This window comes from Mauremys mutica, chromosome 13 (genome assembly GCF_020497125.1).
Source record: "Mauremys mutica isolate MM-2020 ecotype Southern chromosome 13, ASM2049712v1, whole genome shotgun sequence".
In the NCBI taxonomy this organism is placed as follows: Eukaryota; Metazoa; Chordata; order Testudines; family Geoemydidae; genus Mauremys; species Mauremys mutica.
Window position 1 is genome coordinate 3910564 of NC_059084.1, and position 21379 is coordinate 3931942.

Sequence of the window (21379 nt, forward strand, 5' to 3'; positions counted from 1 at the left end):
CTGGGCTTACTTATTCCCATATCAGTTAATCTCTCCAATGCATCCCATTTACCGAAAAACCTTGGTGGCCTTTTTGCAGCAAGCTGACAAAGTAGCAGACCCTGCTGAGCCAAAGAAGACCAGGGCCACATTGTTCATTGCAACAGTGAAGCAAGCCCTGAGCCAGCTACACTATGATCTCTTCTCAAAGGCTCTGCAGCAATACAAGAGGACCGATGACTTCCAAGCCATGTTATCGCAAATGAGCTCTCTTTTCATGGAGGACCAGAAAAAGCATATCCTGCTGCGAGGTATGGTGGTCTCCCTGAATGTATCCTATGGGACACAGCTTTTTTTCTTGGGATCTTGTCCCAAAGCAAGCACTTCTATGTCAAGTAGAATGCAGAAAAAAATCTTAATAATCCTTAGCATTTATATAGAGCTTTACATTTTCAAAGCACTGTGCAAACATTAATCAAGCTAGCCATTACAAGTTAGCTTCTATATTAAAACAGGCCTTATGGTTACATGAAATAAAATAAACAGTTTACATAGGGAATTTATGCTTTTCATGCACAGCTAATACATGGATAGACTTTAATATTGATAGGAAATATTATCTTAATCCAAATCTAGGGTGGAATTAAGACACTGATTGTGAGAAATTGATTATGTGCATTGGGGTGGTTTGATGTTAGAACTGAAAGTGACATTACTTTAGAGCTGTGGAGATTCTGTCTTTTTGGCTAAAGATGGTGATTGGGATGTGTAAAGCATTTCACTGTGAGGTTAACATGGATAGTAATTTTGGTTTAACAGATGATTTTCTTTATTTTTGATGATTGTGTTGATAGGAAGTGGACCTGAGCTACCTTCATTCTATGCTGAAGTTTTTTGTTTTGGAATTTCCATGTTTTTTTACTGATCTTATTTATCAGCTTTTAAAATAGGAATGGGAGGGGACTGACAAGTTGCGTAGTGGGTAAATGATATGGGCAGCTACTGTGAAAAGGGAGCTAGAGAGGAAGGCTGGTGAGCTGACCACTCACCAGCCTTCCTATCAATACCTATAGGAAGGTATACCTATCAATCCTGTACTGGCATTTGGTTTTAATATGCAGTGCCCCATGTTGATATATCAAACGTTATAATAGCATCATAACACACCTGCAGCATAGCACAAGGCTTGAAGGCCCATGAGTCCTGGCAGCCCAGGAGAAATTATGTTGTATTGTTCTAGAACGTGCCCTGGATTGTTATTAATGTCTCAAAATGAGAGTTGGTATCAATAGATTTTTAAGCATTATGAAACTTTGATTTCTTAGCTGTTGCTGTGGATAAGAGAAGTTACTAGTTTAGGTCAATTGAAAGCAGTTGTTAGTGGTTTAGAAGGAATGTGTGTCTGAGATGATGATGAGAGGCAGAATCTGCTCTGGGAAGATGCAAGAGAGGTCTTCTGGGAATCTTTTTAAAATTCCAGTGCTTGTCAACTCAGAAATGTAAATGTTCATATCTTCCTCATATGCTCTAGGGAGTTATTTGTTTTTGTGGTTCTTTTCCTTTGAACAAAATATTTTTTTTAAATCCAAAACACTTATCAGCTGATTCTGACTTTTGCTGTTACTTACACTCGCTTTTCTCCAAATGGCAATAACTTTTTCTAGCACAATAGGAATAGTTAGGGAAGTGGATTGGACTGAAGAACTTGTGGATCTAAAGGCGGAGGAGGCCTGGAATTATTTCAAGTCAAAGTTGCAGAAACTATCAGAAGCCTGCATCCCAAGAAAGGGAAAAAATTCATAGGCAGGAGTTGTAGACCAAGCTGGATGAGCAAGCATCTCAGAGAGGCGATTATGAAAAAGCAGAAAGCCTACAAGGAATGGAAGATGGGAGAGATCAGCAAGGAAAGCTACCTTATTGAGGTCAGAACATGTAGGGATAAAGTGAGAAAGGCCAAAAGCCATGTAGAGTTGGACCTTGCAAAGGGAATTAAAACCAATACTAAAAGTTCTATAGCCATATAAATAAGAAGAAAACAAAGAAAGAAGTGGGACCGCTAAACACTGAGGATGGAGTGGAGGTTAAGGATAATCTAGGCATGGCCCAATATCTAAACAAATACTTTGCCTCAGTCTTTAATGAAGCTAATGAGGAGCTTAGGGATAATGGTAGGATGACAAATGGGAATGAGTATATGGAGGTAGATATTACCACATCCAAGGTAGAAGCCAAACTCGAACAGCTTAATGGGACAAAATCGGAGGACCCAGATAATCTTCATCCAAGAATGTTAAAGGAACTGGCACATGAAATTGCAAGCCCATTTAATGAATCAGTAAACTCGGGTTGTACCATACGACTGGAAAATTGCTAACATAGTTCCTATTTTTAAGAAAGGGAAAAAACGTGATCTGAGTAACTATAGGCCTGTTAGTTTGACATCTGTAGTATGCAAGGTCTTGGAAAAAATTTTGAAGGAGAAAGTAGTTAAGGACACTGAGGTCAGTGGTAATTGGGACAAAATACAACATGGTTTTACAAAAGGTAGATTGTGCCAAACCAACCTGATCTCCTTCTTTGAGAAGGTAACAGATTTTTTAGACAAAGAAAACGCAGTGGATCTCATTTACCTAGCTTTCAGTAAGGCATTTGATACGGTTCCACATGGGAAATTATTAGTTAAATTGGAAAAGATGGGGATCAATATGAAAATTGAAAGGTGGATAAGGAACTGGCTAAAGGTGAGACTACAATGGGTCGTACTGAAAGAAGAACTGTCAGGCTGGAAGGAGGTTACTAGTGAAGTTCCTCAGGGATCGGTTTTGGGACCTAATCTTATTTAATCTTTTTATTACAGACCTTGGCACAAAAAGTGGGAATGTGCTAATAAAGTTTGCGGATGACACAAAGCTGGGAAGTATTGCTAACACAGAGAAGGACTGGGATATCATACAGGAAGATCTGGATGACCTTGTAAACTGTAGTAATAGTAATAGGATGAAATTTAATAGTGAAAAGTGCGAGGTCATGCATTTAGGGATTAATAACATTTAGACTTGGTTATAAATTGGGGACGCATCAGTTGGAAGTAAAAGAGGAGGAGAAGGACCTTGGAGTATTGGTTGATCACAGGATGACTATGAGCTGCCAACGTGATATGGCCGTTAAAAAAGCTAATGCGGTTTTAGGATGCATCAGGCGAGGTATTTCCAGTAAAGACAAGGAGTTGTTAGTACCGTTATACAAGGCACTGGTGAGACCTCATCTGGAATATTGTGTGCAGTTCTGGTCTCCCATGTTTAAGAAGGATGAATTCAAACAGGAACAGGTACAGAGAAGGGCTACTAGGTTGATCCGAGGAATGGAAAACCTGTCTCATGAAAGGAGACTCAAAGAGCTTGGCTTGTTTAGCCTAACCAAAAGAAGGCTGAGGGGGGATATGATTGCTCTTTATAAATATATCAGAGGGATAAATATCAGGGAGGGAGAGGAATTATTTAAGCTTAGTACCAATGTGGACGAAAGAACAAATGGATATAAACTGGACATTAGGAGGTTTAGACTTGAAATTAGATGAAGGTTTCTAACCATTAGAGGAGTGAAGTTCTGGAACAGCCTTCCAAGGGGAGAAGTGGGGGCAAAAGACATATCTGGCTTCAAGACTAAGCTTGATAAGTTTATGGACGGGATTGTATGATGGGATAGCCTAATTTTGGCAATTAATTTGGCAATTGATCTTTGATTATTAGCAGGTAAATATGCCTAGTGGTCTGTGATGGGATGTTAGATGGGGTGGGATCTGAGTTTCTACAAAGAATTCTTTCCTTGTTGTCTGGCTGGTGAATCTTGCCCACATACTCAGGGTTTAACTGATCGCCACATTTGGGGCTGGGAAGGCATTTTCCTCCAGGGCAGATTGGCAGAGGCCCTGGGGGTTTATCGCCTTCCTCTGCAGCATGGGGCACGGGTCACTTGCTGGAGGATTCTCTGCACCTTAAGGTCTTTAAACCACGATTTGAGGACTTCAGTAACTCAGACGTAGGTTAGGGGTTTGTTACAGGAGTGGGTGGGTGAGATTCTGTGGCCTGCATTGTGCAGGAGGTCAGACTAGATGATCATAATGGTCCCTTCTGACCTTAGAGTCTATGAGTTAGTGTTACAGTAAATCTCAGGTTTTTCATCTTTTGATTTCCTAACTAATAGTTCATTCATGTCCCCCACACTTTACTGTTTTTAAATTAGAAATAGGGGAACAAATGACTGAGTTAAGGGAGTCTCCAACCTGTGCTCTTTTACTTTTCTAACATCATTATTAGTCGGGGAGGCAATGGAGGGCACAGGACTATGAGTTGGAAACCTAGGTTTTATTCCCCGATCTGCTGATAACTTATGTGATCATGGGCATGTGACTTAACCCCTCTCTCTGCCTTAGGGCTTGTACACTCTATAAAATTAAGTCAATTTAAGTCAGCGTACAGCCACAGCCGTAATTAAAACGATGGTTCATGTCCATACTTGCTCCTTCTGTCAGCAGTGCACGTCCTCACCAGGAGAGCTTACACCAGGTGTCGGCAACCTCTGGCACGCAGCTCGCCAGGGTAAGCACCCTGGCGGGCCGGGCCAGGCCAGTTTGTTTACCTGCCGTGTCGGCTGGTTCGGCGGACTGCGGCGCCCACTGGCCACGGTTCACCGTCCCAGGCCAACAGGGGTGGAAGGAAGCTGCGGCCAGCACATCCCTTGGTCTGGGACGGCTGACCGCGGCCAGTGGGAGCTGCGATCGGCCGAACCTGCCGACGCAGCAGGTAAACAAACTGGCCCGGCCTGCCAGGGTGCTTAACCTGGCGAGCCGCGTGCCAGAGGTTGCCAACCCCTGGCTTACACCGACTGAAGTGGGGCATTGTGACACACTGACAGCCCCAAAGATGCTGGGTTCCAGCTGACAGCCTCAGCTGTAGGCACAGATATCACAACTGCGACCCCTACCCCTACAGCCCAAGCAGTCAGCCTGGTGTGAGATTACAGCTGTTAGCCCCCCTGTGCTGGCAGCCCCAGCTGTGAGCCCTTGTCACTGCAGGGAGCATACCAGCAGTGAAATTGACATTCTTGTGAGTTTCACGACTGCGATTATTTCACATTTCTGCTCTGGGTCCTGCTGTTGGCCTGCGGGCACTCCTTTCCCCCAGTTCCTCACCAGGAGGCAGCAGCTGGGCACTGGGCCGTCAGCACCGGGCCTCGGGAGGCAGAGCTCCTGCTTTGAGCCCCACTGCTGTCTCTTGGTGAGGGGTTGGGAGTGAGAGAGGACAGCCCAATCCCCCCGTCCCTGCTGCCTCCTCCTGTTGAGGGACTGAGTGGGGGAGAAGAGCCCAGGTCTGGGTGGCGGCTGGGCTTGGGCTCTCCCTCCCCAATCTGTCACCAGGAGGCAGTAACAGCTCTAAGCCTGTGCCCCACTGACAGCTCGGGCTGTCAGCACCGGGGGTAGGATGGGGAGAGGTCCAGCTGTCAGCCCCCTTGGCTAGCACAGACACTGTTACCCTAAGCACATAGACATAAGCACTACGCCTCTCGTGGAGGTGGAGTTACTATGTCTATGTAGCGGGCCGCTTACTTTGATAGAAGCAGCAATGTGATGTAGCTGCCTTACGTTGATCTAACTCTGTAGTGTAGACCAAGCCATTATTTCTTCACCTTTTTATAAGTGCTTTGAATTCAAGGAGTGAGAAGTACTATATAAGCACTTAGTAGAAATAGCTGCAGTAACAGATTTTTTTCAGTGTGTCCATATCATTTTATAAATATGTGCAACTGTGACATACGGTAAAATTCTCAAAAGCACTAAAGTCCCATTTTCAAAAGTAAGTTAGGCACTTAAAAGCCTGGATTTTATTGAGAGTAAATGGACTTGGTCTCTTAAGTGCCTCAGTCACTTTTGAGAATGGAACTTAGGTGCTTTATACGGCTCCAAAACTTGTCTCTCTCACCAACAGAAGTTGGTCCAACAAAAAATGTTACCTCCCCACCTTATTTCTGAGGCTTCTAAATCAGATTGAAAATTTTACCTGCTGTCTGAACTGCAAGTTCTTCCAGCAGCAGGTGTCTGGAATTTTCTGTGTGTTGAGATGTATAAATTTCATGTGTGAACTTCTTTCCTCTTTCTTTAATGGAAGAATTTTACCAGTTCGTTCGACCTCAGCATAAAAAGCAGTTTGACGAAGCATGCTGTAGTCTGACTGGAGTGGGCTGTGGCTACAAACCTGAACACAGCCTCCTGCGAGAGGAAAGAGAGGTGTTGGTCAAGAAGGCAGGTGAGGCACACATAGCTGAGTGCTTTAATAGATGTTTTCCATCAGCTCAAAAGTATTGGTAGCAAATCTGCATCAGCTGATTTCCATGACTGTGTAAGCTGTATCCCTCCATGAGATATAGAAGGTGGAAGTTAGAGAGAGTGTGTGTGTTTTAATAACTTTTTTTAAAACTAAAAATTAATTAACCTGGAGGCTGAAACACGGATCCTGTCAATCTGGAGGGGGTTATAGAGGGACATGGGTTTGTTCTTCTGAGTATAAGACACTGCAATATAAGGCAATGCCTGCTGTGTGTGATGTTTTTCGTTACAGTTAGATAAAATACACAGGGTTTGGCTATGTCATCCTGAAACCCAGGAAAGCTTTGTGACTGCAGAAGGATGGGATCGTGGAGGAGCATGGGGGAGGCGGGTTTGATATTCATTCTCCTGGTCCTCTTTTCACCAAAAAAAATGCACCAGGTGGTTTCCAGGTGCAGTGCTTGAGTAGAGAGATACTAGGAAATTCCAGGTTTCTGATGGCTCTGTGAACAGCTTTCCACATACCTTCTGAAGACTGAGGAGCTTAGACATTCACTGTTAGCTGACTAGTTTAATTTAATAGGGGAAAAGCAGTGTCTGCCGAAAACAACATTCTCAGAGGGTTCATCCAGCCTGCTAAACTCCCAGCTGCATCTGAACAAGGGAGGATCCCACCTGACCTCTGGGCTGAATAGAACAGGTACGCTTTCTATAAAGAAATAGCAGTGCAAATTCCCAGTTTGATTGTTGTCTGTCAATATCCATCTGTTGTTTCTTGTCTTATTTTTAGATTGTGGGTGAATACCCACTTCTTCGGATGCAAGTCTTGCATCCACGAAAGCTCATGCTGCAAAAACATCTGTTAGTCTATAAGGTGCCACAGGATTCTTTGCTGCTTCTACAGAACCAGACTAACACGGCTACCCCTCTGATATTTTTAGATTGTGAGCTGTTTGGGGGAGAGGCCATCTTTTTCTTATGTTTATACAGCACAAAAGGTCCTTGTCCATGACTGGGCTCTTAAGTACTTTGGCAGTACAAACAACTAATAAATTGTGTCGAGTGGAAATGGATTTTGAGGCCTCCAAACTATGCTAGCATTGTATAAAATGAAACACCAAGCATGTGATTTAAATCAAGTGTATGTGAAGGTATAACCACCTAAAGTCAGAAGTTTGAGTTAAGGGTGTGTCTTTGCACCTGATTTACTCCAGGGTGGGAAATGTGATCTGAGCACAGGAACTGTTAATCTTCCAGCCACTCAGCAGCCCCTGTCTGTTTTTTCCAGGCTTTCAAGAAGAGAGCAATTTAGGAGGGGTGGGTTAAATGAAACTGGTTAGGATGGTGCCACTTACAGCCTGGCCAGTGGGTGGCTGAAAGCTTGGCTAGAACAACACGAATGACATGTTGTGATTGGTGCTGTCTCTGTGAGGGCTAATGGACTGATCGATCAAGATGATCAAAGTTAGAAAGGAGAGGCTGAGGGGTATTCATATTTTGATGATGGTATTTTACTTGTAATGTATGTGTGTCCCTGGGGTTTGGGGTGCAATCCAGACCAGTGAGAGGTTGTCGCCCCTTACCCTGTAACCCTGAGGGCCTCACGGTGCCTTGGTACAGTAGCTCCCAGCCTCGGATGCTCACAGTCAGCAACAAGCATGCAGCTCTGTGTGTCTGTGTGCTATGCTATAGTTCAGCAACTCTGACCATAGCAGCCTGTCTACAGCCCCACTCGCACTTCTACCAATCTTAGTTACAAGCAGCAAGATATTCCAACACACTCCCAGTCCCTGATTTTCCCAAAATTGTGTGCTCTGCAATGTCCAGGCCTCTGCTGGACAGTTTAGAGAAATAATAAGGTTAGTTTGTTCCTTAAAGAGACAAAAGAAGATCACAACTTATTAACTTAACTGGGGTAAATACACCCTTTCCTTCAAACACAGCACTGAGTTGGTTTATAGTAAAAATAAAACAAATTTATGGAGATAAGTGGTGCCAACTAAAAGGAATAAAAGTAGAGATGGTTACAAGCAAGTAAAAGTGAAAACACACCTCTAAAAGTCTAAAACTTAATCTTGCGAGGTACAGACTTTGTTCAAGATGGTTTCTCTCAACGATCTTCCTCCTTCCCAGCCATGGCTGACTTTCCTTCAGGCAGGACTTTCCACAGAAGTACGGTGCTGGCTTCCCTTGTCTTCCTAGGTGAAAGATCATTGCCTAAGCAGATTTCTCACTTATATTCAGTTTTCAGAGACTTCAAAACCCCTTTCCCCCCTTGGTTGAAAGACCCATCTTTCTGAGCTTGCAAGAACTTTGTTCCCTTGTGTCTGTCTAGTGATGGGTGTCAAAGATGGCTGCTGCTTTGAGGAGTGTCCCTGTGGGTGCCCCACTTTAGGTGAATCTACATCTCTGCGCTTGTAATCAGAGATTTTTAGCAGCAGTGCCTGGTTGGGTTGCACATGCACTGTCCCCATCTTGCGCTGCCTCAGGCAGTTACATAGTGCTGTGCAACCAACCCCGCTCAGTTCCTTCTCTACTGCCCTTGATTTGACGGTGCACTTCTGTACTTTAGCTTTCGCTAGTTTTAACTTTACAATATTAATTGGTTAGTAGTTAGTCAATAGTTACTTACACTTCCCTGTTTATTTTCTTTAAAAAAAACAAAACACCTTTTTTTCCTTATTGTAGGAATTTAAGTTTCAGTTGTTAGGACACCCCTTAGTGTAACATGGTTACCCTCCATCATGGGAGAAATCCTACTTTGAGGGGCATGCCCGGCTTCCTGGGTTTTAAACATTGCCTCACTAGTGACTCCTCAATCCTGGTCTCTGATGGGCACTCACAGCGTGTCTGCTGCCTCGGTGAGAGACACCTCAAAAGTGCACCCACTGCCACAACTTGAAACTCTGTGCCAGGAAGGCTAGAGACTTGCAGCTAAAACTTCTCATGATGGAAAAGTCTTTATGCTACACATCCGATCCGGGATCACTGACCCTTCCAGGGCAATGGTTTTCTATGGTGGCATCTGACAGAGGTTCTCCTCCACGCTCTCCGGGGAAGAGGAGCATTCTGCCAAGAAGGCAGCAAAGAAGCAGGTTTTGACCTCCCCTCCTCAGGAATCTGCCAAAAAGCGGTGTTCCCTGATTTGATAGATCCCGTCGGTACCAACTGCACGGAGACCTTCCACCTCTGAGATAATGGGACCATCTGGTACCATGGGTATCTCACAAGCAAAAGACCCTAAGTAGGCTGGCTCAGAAAAAGGCAGTAAGGGGAGACCTACAATCCCTTCCTTGGTACCGTCGGAGCCGCTCAAACATGCAACACCAAGCATCTTGACAAGGCTACAGACTATGGCACCACCTTCTGCCTCTGCAGTGCATAGCGCACAAAAGGCATCAGTACCACCAACACCATCTTCTTCGGTACCAATGCTCTTAGTACTGCAACTGTTTCTCTGCCACAAAGATCTTCTGGTGTCCTCACAACCAGAATCTCCACGCCTTGGTATCAACCTCACTCCAGAACACTTGGTACTGAGCCATCTTACTACACCACCCAGATCAGTTCCTCCTTTATCTAGTGATGAGGATGAAGGTGAAATCTGCTCCTCCCATCACTCCTCGCCTATCCACGCAGCTATTAGACCAGACCCACCAGAACACCATAAATATCACCCAGGACTGTATCAGTCTTTAAGGAACAAGACCGGTGCAGGCACCCATGGATGCCACTACCCATGCCATTTCTACCAGAGTGACCTTAAGAACATAAGAATGGCCATACTGGGTCAGACCGAAGGTCTACCTAGCCCAGTATCCTGTCTTCCAACAGTGGCCAATGCCAGGTGCCCCAAAGGAAATGAACAGAACAGGAAATCATCAAGTGATCCATCCCCTGTCGCCCATTCCCAGATTCTGGCAAACAGAGGTTAGGGACACCATCCCTGACCAGCCTGGCTAATAGCTATTGATGGACCTATCCTCCAAGAATTTATCTAGTTCTTTTTTGAACCCTGTTACAGTCTTGGCCTTCACAACATCCCTTGGCAAGGAGTTCCACAGGTTGACTGTGCGTTGTGTGAAGAAATACTTCCTTTTATTTGTTTTAAACCTATTGATTTAATTTGGTGACCACTAGTTCTTGTGTTATGAGAAGGAGTAAATAACATTTCCTTATTTACTTTCTCCACACCAATCATGATTTTATAGACCTCAATCATATCTCCCCTTAGTCGTCTATTTTCTAAGCCGAAAAATCCCAGTCTTATTAATCTCTCCTCATACCATACCCCTAATCATTTTTGTTGCCCTTTTCTGAACCTATTCTAATTCCAGTATATTTTTTGAGAGATTTATATAGAGGCAATATTCTATTTTCTGTCTTATTATCTATCCCTTTCTTAATGATTCCCAACATTCTGTTCCCTTTTTTGACTGCCGCTCACATTGAGCAGATGTTTTCAGAGAACTATCCACAATGACTCCAAGATCTTTCTTGGGTGGTCACAGCTAAATTAGACCCCATCATTTTATATATATAGTTGGGATTATGTTTTCCAATGTGCATTACTTTGCATTTATCAACCTTGAATTTCATCTGCCATTTTGTTGCCCGGTCACCCAGTTTTGAGAGATCCTTTTGTAGCTCTTTGCAGTCTGCCTGGGACTTAACTATCTTGAGTAGTTTTGTATCATATGCAAATTTTGCCATCTCACTGTTTACCCCTTTTTCCAGATCATTTATGAATATGTTGAATAGGACTGGGCCCAGTACAGACTCCTGGGGGACACCACTATTTACCTCTCTCCATTCTGAAAACTGCCCATTTATTCCTACCGTTTGTTTCCTATCTTTTTACCAGTTACCAATCCATGAGAGAACCTTCCCTCTTATCCCATGACAGCTCACTTTGCTTAAGAGCCTTTGGTGAGGGACCTTGTCAAAAGCTTTCTGAAAAATCTAAGTACACTATATCCACTAGATTCCCCCCTGTCCACATGGTTGTTGACCCCCTCAAGGAATTCTACTTTGTTGTTTAGCCATGGTGGCTCTTTTTTGTTTCTCTTACTATGTTTTTTAATTTGGGGTATATGTTTAAGTTGAGCATCTATTATGGTGTCTTTAAAAAGTTTCCACACAGCTTGCAGAGATTTCACTTTTGGTGGTAGAGGATGTGAATGAAAGGGGCAGACAACATCACTCCAGAACCACCCCGTATGATGGACTGGAGAGGTTAGACTTTTTTGGACATAAGGCCCACTCATCAGCAACCCTACAATTTGGGATTGCCAATTACGAAGCATTGATGGCCAAATATATTTACACAAATTATTCAAAAATATCTGAATTTATTTATTTATTTTCTACCCAACGACGAAAAAGAACAATTAAAAGTAACCATCTCGGAGGGCCACCTTCTTGCTCGAACAGCCTTACAGGCCTCACTGGACTTGGCAGACATGGTGGCATGTTCCACCGCCACATCCATGATAATGCAACGAGCTTCCTGGCTCCACCTCACTGGGTTCCCCAAAATGGTACAATTTGTCATCGAGGATCTTCCATTCGAGGTCCCAAAGCTGTTTGCATCCAAGACAGATGAGTTGTTTCGTATGTTAAAGGACTCCTAGGCAACCCTCAAATCCTTGGGCATTTATATACCTTCCCAAAATTAAAAACAAGAGAAGTATTACTCGGTGTATAGAACAAGATCTGTGCCCTACTCTCAACTTCAGAGGCAGTATGGCCCACAGAAGCAGACACCCAATAAAAGGAGACCACTCCCTTCTGAGCCTCAGTGTCCCAACAACAGGGGTTGAGGGCTTGGTTGAGGACCCAAGATACCTCCCACATTTTCAAATGCTGAAACCATCCACAACTACCCATCCATTTGGAGACTGTCTGACTCCATTCCACCCAGCTTGGCAGACCATCATGTCAAACAAATGAGTACTAGAAATCATTGAGACTGGTTATTCCATCCAGTTTATCTCCATGCCCCCTAGTCACCCTCCCTCCCCGTCCTCTTCAGGGACCCTTTTCATGAACATCTATTACAGTGATATCAAACTCAAATCACCACAAGGGTAACATGAGGACTAGTACATTGGCCCGAGGGCTGCATCGCCGACACCTTTTCATATAAAGGTACAAAAGCCCCTGCTGCCTCCAGCCCCATCCCCACTCTACCCCTTCCATGATGCCCCACCCCTATTCCAACCCCTTTCCCAAAGTCCTGTCCCACCTCTTCTCTGGCTCCTCCCTCTCCCTCTTGGGAAGCGCCTGGAGGTAGGTAGAGGAGCGGGGATGTGGTGCGCTGGGGGGGGGAGGGGGGCTGCGGCTGCAGGAAATAACTCCAGGGGGGCGGAGGGAGGCGCGGGGAGCTTGTGGGCTGCATGTTTGAGACCCCTCCTCGACTACAACAGGAGGTAAGCCATCTCATACACCTGGGCACAATAGAACCAGTAGGGAAGGGTTTCTACTCCCATTATTTTCTAACCCAGAAAAATGCTAGAGGATAGAGACCCATTCTCGATTTAAGAGTCAACAAGTTTATGAAGACCCTGCAATTCAGGATGGTCACGCTAGCAACAATAATTCCAGCACTAGAGTGAGGGGACTGGTTCTCGGCCCTGGACCTCCAGGACATACATTTCCTAATAACGATACATCCCTCGCACAGGAGGTTTCTCAGGTTTGTTCTGGGAAAAGTTCTTCCTTTTGGATTATCCACTGCTCCATGGGTATTTTGAAAAGTTCTTGTGGTAGTGACTGCCCACCTCTGCCAAGAAGGGGTCCATAATATTCCCCTATTTGGATGATTGCTTACTCAAAGCATCGACTTGAGAAGAGGCACTAAAGACAGTAGTTCTAGGTCTTCAAATAAACGAACAAAATTCAACACTCACACCAGCAAAGCTCCACCTGAAGGCAGGGCTACTCCATGGCTGCGAGACAATGAAATGACCTGTTCGGAGGAGGTAAGGGACATTCTCTTAAACAGCAGACCACTTACTATTCGACATACTTACCTACACAAATGGAAGAGATTCAATACATAGTGCCGAAATAGACAAATTATGGCAACTTTCTCCGCTTTACCAATGGTATGGACTATATACTGGAACTCTCCGTGAACTCAATCAGAGTACACCTCATGGCAGTTGCGGCATTTCACCATAAAGAGGACAGGTTCTCCATCTTCTCTCACCCAACCACTAAACGCTTTCTCAAGGGTCTTCAAACCTTTACCCTGAAATACGAGCCCCCACTCCATTATGGGACCTCAATCTGGTGCTGCCACTAAAACCTCTGATTACAAGCGCAGGCACGCAGATTCACGTAAAGTAGAGCATCTACAGTAACAGCCATCTCGAAGAACCTCAGTTACTACACAGATTAACCTTCTCTTCTCAATTACCTTGTTTCAAGAGGCAGAATAACCTCATGCTGTTCTTCCCTTCTTGTGGGCTTCCCATCCCCCTGTATGTAAATAGGACTTCCATTGTTTGGATTCCACCATGCTTAATTTATATAGAAGACAGGTAGATACTTTCTTTACTGTCGGGAAGGCAACTTGTTTCTCCCTGTATCAGAGGGGTAGCCGTATTAGTCTGGATCTGTAAAAAGCAACAAAGAGTCCTGTGGCACCTTATAGACTAACAGATGTTTGGAGCATAAGTTTTCGTGAGTGAATACCCACTTCATCAGACGCATGTAATGTTTCTCCCTTTTTTGTTACAGGCTTTAAAGCATAATATCATTTAAATATCCATATTTCCTCCTATAGTGTTAATACAGGCGTTTCATGACATTAATCACCAGTGTGTCAGTAGCTTTTAGAAAAGACCTCACTCTATAAACTTTTATAATATAATAATATTGTATACAATCAGTTGATTAAATTACTTATCAGTTCAGTTCCCCACCCCCATCTTTATAAACCAGTAAGCCTTTAAAATAGATTATTCTCAAGACTATACCTCAAAATAAAGTTTATTCAAGCTGTGAGGAAGGCAGATTGGAGTCTGGTGGTGAAAGAAGCTCCATGCTCTTTCTCCCCCGCTGGTGTATGCAGGAAAAGAAAAATGTGTGTTTTAGCAATCTCCTCCCCTTGTTAGTTGGATGGCCCTGTTTATTGCTTATACATATGTTGATGTAAATCCACCTTTCTTTGTCTGAAGCAGACTGTGCTTATGCATTGCTTGCCAAACACGTTTTAAGAATATAATTCTAGCACATATTCATGACTTTTTGTACACACCCTGTGCATACAAATCAGACAAGAATTGTAATGATCAGTGAGTTATTAGTTTTCCAATGATATCTAACATGCCACCTTTTAGATACAGATTATAACAATAGTGTGCTAGGTGTGATGAGTATGTCAGGCCTGACAAGATCTGCTGACACAGTACTAACCACAAATGGGCCTCGGTATCACAGCATGTGCCTAGAGCAAAAAGTTAGGCTTATATTTTTCAGAAATGCAGGTCAGTAAATGTATTCATGTAGCTGCATTGTGTTTTTTGAACCCATCCCTCTGGCCTTATTTTCTCCAACATTTACTTCTGAAAGTCAGCGTCTCAGTGTAGATCTGTGCTATTCCTGAGATCATCTGGGAATTTCTTGGAGAAATGAATAAGGTAACTGTTCCTATCACTATTTGTAAGCTTAGTTCATACAAACTAAACTATTTTTTAACTGCCCTCTAGACATGGTCCTTAGCAGTAATCAGTGACTATACCTGTTAAATATTAACATTTTACAGCATTTTAAAAAGTAAAGAATAGTCCAAGACTTTGTAATCATCTTCTTGCAAAGAGCTGCTGACATTTCTTGGAAAGCTTTAAAATAATTTCGTTTATGAAACAATTCTAGTTTTCTTGTTTCCTTCTCTCCTGTATTTTTAGGGACATTTGTATGAGAACTGGATCTTTGTTTTTATGATATGGTTATCCTCCTGCTGATTAATTCGCACTTGATTTCATAGTTCTCTGTGACACTGTAGGAATGTTTGATGGCTCAGAGGCTTTGTGTGGGGGAATCAAGCAGTTGGAACAGAAGAGCCATTAACAAACAAACAACTCCAGTTTTCATACACGTGTCCCCAGTATTAAGAAAAAGAGTTTCTACATTTCTGTTATCTAGGTTACCCCCTAAATAGGATGTTTCCTTATGAGGGAGGGAGTCAGATGGTTCCATCATATGCCATGATGTAAAAAGATACCGATTACAAAATTCCCACCATGATCTGTAGCCACAATCACTTCTTTCTACCCCCTCCCCCTTCAGGGAACTGAGTTGAGTCCCTTCCTTTTCAAAGAGAATTACAATTTTTGTTCTGCCGTTTTAAAAAAAAAAATAAAGTTTTTTTTAAAAGTTGTTAACATGTGGCCACTTAAGAACTTGAAACTGTTGATTGGCATTGTGATGAAATACAAACCACAGCTTTATCTCTGTAAGACAGCACAATGGCCTGTCAATCAAAAGCGCTCCTTTGGACTGCAACAAAATATATTTAATTATGTGGTTAAAAGAATGTTGTTAGCTGCTTTGACCTTGATCAGGTTTGTACTCTCTATTGCATATGGTGCTGTGTTTTTAAAAATTTGAAATAATTATTCCCCTTTGATGATGTTTTCCTATTTGGCAAACGTTATTTTTTTCTCACTTTATTTCCTGGGTGAGGATAAATCCTATCCTTGTTAAATTAATTAGGCTTTTTTTCTTCCTTCATTGGCATGCCAGCACTGTTTGTTAGCACAGCTATTTGGAAGATTGCTACTTGCTGCCTAAGGGAAAACACAAGGCATTATTTTAGTACTGACCTCACACGTTGTGGCTGATTTTTCCATTGATTTAACAGATTCCTAGAATATGCAGGCAGGGTACAAGGATCCAAACTATATCTCCCTTGAAAATTCTGGATTGTCCTTCCCAAAGCATTGATGATGTATGTTCTCTCTCAGGAGAAAATCACACCCATATCCCTAAGAAGGACCCTGAAGAGGCATCAAGCTCTCGCAGAGAGGACCACCATGAGCTAGTCAGGGCTACATATCTCAATGATCTGAAAAAAGCTTTGGACAAAAACAGTTACAGCCGCTTCTGTGAAGCACTATCAGCATATAAGAAGACAGATGACTATGATGCCATGGTGTTGGTGGTAGCTGCCCTCACCACCGAGAAGCCAGAGTACTTTCACCTCTTGCAACGCAAGTATTTTTATTTAACTTTTTTTGTTTTAGAAAGAGATATAGGTGCTATGATCCTGTCCCTCATACACCCCAGATGTACACAGTAAACTCTCACTGATTGGCATAAATTGGTTGCAAACTCTGTCCTTCTGATGAACTTATTAGCACTGACAGAACACATTGCATCTCTTCTGTCTGTGTTCAGCACTCTGGGAAAATGGGACTTGCTGCATAAAAGTGTTAGCCAAATCCGGGTAATTTTGAAGTTATAAAATTGGGCATTGCTTCCACTTGTTCTGATTACACTCGGTTCCTGAAGAAACCTAAAACTGAGATAATACTTCAACTAGATTCACTTCCTCCAGATGTGCTTCTTTCACTTGTATTATTTCATTGCATTATTTTCCTTATTTCTGCAAGGACTGCTCTTTAGAACAGGTGATTCTGTTTATTGCATAGACTCTCAAACTACTGTTCTCATGGCTATTGGCTGCCATATCTGGTGCTATGCCCTAAAAGACTTTCAGCTTTTAGGGATAGACAGTCTCACTTCTGATTCACTGTTTTTTCCCCTCGGGTATTTACATGGACACAGTTAAGGAATTTTATTATGATTAACACTCTTTATTTACCATTATTTATAATAAACCTTTAGAATTTAGAAACTAACATTTATTTCCTTACAGAATTTTTTCTCTTTCTGCCCATATGTGCTGGTTTGTTATTGTAGAGTTTCTCAATATATCCTAGACTACTGGCACTGAAAAGTTGAGGTTAGGTTTTGATTTAGCTTAAATAATACACACAGATTTTCAGACAGATAAAGAAAAAGGAAAACATACACATGTTGGACCTAACCAGCTTGAAGAGGGATCTCTAATTTCACTACTGTAATGTTTCATTACTACCCTCTTACTGACTTGTGGACATCCCAGTGCCTTTGATGGGCAGTTCTTCTCTTCAGGGAGGAGTGGATGCTAGATGCTAGTGGATGCAAGGCAACTGAAGGACGAGAGCAGCTAGCAGGAGTAGAAAATTCTGAAATGGGGCTCTGTTGGGTTCCACAGAATCCCATCCAAAATCCCGCAACAGAGTGTTGGGAAATAGGTTGCCTACTCTGTTAACTGTAGACATGAGTTTGTCACAGCTGAAGAGTAAGATGGAAATGAACCACATGATTTGATGAGTCAGAATTTCCTGTTGAATGTCACATTATTGAATATGCAGTGTTGTTGTAGCTGTGTCAGTCCCAGGATGCTAGAGAGACAAGGTGGGTGACGGTAGTATATTTTTATTGGACCAACTTCTGTTGGTGAGAGAGTTTGAAAGCTTGTCTCTCTTGCCAACAAAAGTTGGTCCAATAAAAGATATTACCTCAACCACTTTTTGTCTCTGACACATCATAGTCAATAATAATGTTTTTACTGAGCAAGCCAGTTTCAGATTGAAGTACCACAAAGGAATTGTCTAAGCCTGGCAATAACCCATAGTGGGGACTTTTTAAAATTTCTGTACTCATGGTCTGATTCTTTCCCAATAAACAAACCGTACCAAGAGGATTCTTTCTTGAGACAACCTTTTTGGGCACCAAACTTGTTTGACTTTGCCGTAACACCCTGCAGTGTCCATTGGCGCACCAGAACAGAATGAATGTCTCTTTCAGGGGTGGAAGCAGAATGTTCAGACAAACTGATACTGCTGTCAGTGCCAATACTCATCCATCCATCCTCTAGTGAGAAAAAGAATTAATCATCGACCCCTCAAGAAATGATCGGACATTCCCCAAACCTTCAGATGTGCTGGGCAGAGGGTGGGAATCGATGGCTATTCTGGCTCAGTCTCCATAGAGCTTTTCCAAAAAGGAATGAACAATCTATGCTAAACCAATTCATTTCATGTATGTGTGACTTTTTAAAACATTTTGGGCAGGGTTCTACATGTTTGTGCGTCCTCATCACAAAGAACAATTCAGACAGATGTGTAAAGACTTGACGGGAATGAGCTGCAGTGAGGAGGAGAAGAAGAAATTGCAACCAGAAGTGCAGGAGGCCAAGAGCCCTCTGAATTTGGAGAATTCATGTTCCAAAGCAGAAACCAGTGAAACTCAGGATAAAGCTGTCAGCCACACACCAGGTTTGGAGCGAACACTTTTCTGGCATTTAGACAGTATTATTTATTATTGTGGTAGCACGTAGGAGGACTCCAGACATGGATCTGGACCCCATTATGCTAGATGCTGTACAAACACAAAACACAATAACAGATCCTGCTCCAAAGAGTTTGCAATCTAAGTATCAGATGAGAGAACAGGTGGGTACAGAAAAACAAGTGGATGAACACAAGGAAATAATGAGACAGTCACCTGCAAAATCATTCTTCTACTCTCATGGGAAAATTAAGGCAAGATCCTTCCATGTGAGCAAAGTCCACTGTCTTTAGGTAGAGTCTGCCACATTAGAGTCGTTCCATTGGAAGGCTCTCCATTTTTTTTCAGTGATAATTTTGTGTATGTTAATACAGTATCAGAAACTTGTGGTATGGAACAATGTAATTTAGGGGGAAAAAGGTTAATCAAATGTTTCTGGCAGACTTCTAAATGAAAACCTCCTGGAAATGCCAGCTGGTCAAATTTCACAAAGAGCTGAGGTATGTCTAGTATTATGCATTATATACTGTTTGATATGTATTCATGTGCAGCTACTTTCAAGAGTGACATGCCAAGAAAAACCCAGAGCAAGATTTTCTCCTTCTGCAGTAATCAGAACAGCAAACCTGGATCTCAAAAGACAGATACATTGGCAGGATCCTGCAGCATAAGAGCGCCTACCAACCCACGCAGTTTGCCAGTCTTGCCTCTCAATATGGAGCCAGAGTGTGGTAGGTGTAGATATGTTAGGCGGAGATTTGCCCTCTAACTCTAGAGAAGAGTGGTCAAAAATGTGTAGGAAATCCAAATTATGTTCACCCTTTTTAGAACAACCGTATGGAGCCATCTTTTATTACTACAGTTATTCATGTGTATTTAAGCACTCAGTGATGAGTGTGGTATAAAAGCCTATATAGAATAAAATTGAATTTGGGTTTTTTTGTTCAACTATGTTCATTCTGTCTAAGTATTTATGTGGCCTAGGATGAGTGCCCCCTGAGAACTATTGTAGTTATCCTCAAACCTACCCCGTGAGGTCAGTAGTATTACCCAGCTTAATAGATGGGAAATTGAGGCACAGAAAAATTGAGTGAGGTCACACAAAAGAAACTCTGTAATAGGGCCAGGAATTAAACCTCTAAAATACAGGGGCCTCATAAAACAGATTGCAAACACCTTCAACCATTGCTTTCTATAAAATGCACTGGAAACATGAATGTATAAGAACTTCCGAACCAAAGAGTTACTGAAATTTAGTGTCTTCTTTCTCTCTCTCTCCTTCCCCACCCTGGTAACTTCTCTCTCAACTGCTATTTTTAGGAAGATTCCAGTGCTCTAAATGCAAATCTGAGGATGATGTGCCTTTTAAATGCCAGTTATGTACCTTCACTTGCTGCAAAACATGCTGGGAACAGCTCTTAAAGGTTGGCTTTGCTTATTAGTTTCAGTTATTTTCTGAAACTTTTAGTAAATTTTGTGTTGGTTTAATGAACCAGATGGACAGCCCTGGAGTCGGAAGTCCTCTGCTTACCAACAACATACACAGTTCAGGCTTCCTTCATGGCTTTACCATTCTGAATCCATCATCTCCATTCTGCAGTGATTGAAGGCAGACCATATCTTGTCCTGGTTGAGAAATAAAGCCTCACCCCATCTGAGCCTTCCCCAATTTTCTCTGCCTCCAGAAAGGTGCAAGTGGCAATCTAAGGAACTTAATTTGTGGCCGAGCTTTTTCATACATCTTAACTCTTATTTTAAACATTTTCTTTGCCTGGTTTCATTTCATTCCTGAAGTGTCTTCTATAAGGCACAATCAAGAGGCAACCTTCCTGCCATCACTGCATCATCCTGCTACTTTAGGGTTATCCTGGCTTGCAGAGATGCATGCCTTCCCTCTGGATAAGAAGATGAAAGCATTACTGCAAAGCATCTCTTTGGTAGCATCTGTGACGGGTTGGATCACGGATGGGAGTTGGGCTTCTGAATGCTAAAGACAAGCACACTTTTGTGAGCTGTTTTCAGGTAAGCCTGCAGCTTTGGGGCAAGTAATTCAGACCCTGGGTCTTTGCTGGAGCAGACGGGAGTGTCTGGCTCAGCAAGACAGGGTGCTGGAGTCCTGAGCTGGCAGGGAAAACAGGAGCAGAGGTAGTCTTGGCACATCAGTTGGCAGCTCCCAAGGGGGTTTCTGTGATCCAGCCCATCACAGCATCCTCCACAACAGATACTTTCTTAGACTTCCTGTGCTGTGCAGTGCTCTCAGTGACTCAAGTACAGTAGTCCAACAGGATCTGTGGCTCTTCACATGAAAAGCAGATGAGAGGATGAAAAGGCTTGACAGCTTCCATGTACTTGGGGGTGAGGACAAGGGTGTTAATCAGAGGCCTGTAAATAAGTTGGTCACAAAGGCAGCAGAGAAGAAAGAGAAATCCCTCTCCTCTCACCCACGAAGCAGTACAGAAGGGACTATGAGCAGGCATTCAGAAATGGGCAGTCCTGTACCTACCAGTCTTCTGAGCTTCATAAGGACTGTTTGTCAGGAAGAAGACCCTGGAATATATTGACAAAGTGTGGAAAATCCAGATTAAATTAATAATAAAGACATCTTCAGACAAATGAGTTCTAGAATCCATTCAGAACAGCTGTTCAATAGAATTTTCCCCAAAAAATGCATGATATTCCCAACATTAAAGAATCCAGAAAATTACAAGAAAGACAATAGGCCATTTTGTT

At 42.8% G+C, this 21379-nt stretch overlaps 1 protein-coding gene across 8 annotated transcripts in view; it reads left to right on the plus strand.

Annotated features, from left to right (window-relative positions):
* Window positions 1–21379, plus strand: part of RTEL1 (regulator of telomere elongation helicase 1) — a 115956-nt gene that overhangs the window by 88637 nt on the left and 5940 nt on the right. For 4 of the 8 annotated variants that reach the window (XM_044985237.1, XM_044985239.1, XM_044985238.1 and 1 more), the window contains 7 exons: window positions 80–290; window positions 6144–6281; window positions 6885–7001; window positions 16276–16521; window positions 18433–18636; window positions 19201–19380; window positions 19970–20073. In XM_044985237.1, the coding sequence (XP_044841172.1) occupies window positions 80–290; window positions 6144–6281; window positions 6885–7001; window positions 16276–16521; window positions 18433–18636; window positions 19201–19380; window positions 19970–20073 (1200 nt within the window). Of the gene's footprint in view, window positions 1–79; window positions 291–6143; window positions 6282–6884; window positions 7002–16275; window positions 16522–18432; window positions 18637–19200; window positions 19381–19969; window positions 20074–21379 lie in introns of those variants that run through there. The other 4 variants (XR_006573146.1, XM_044985240.1, XR_006573145.1 and 1 more) reach the window with 4 other exon arrangements.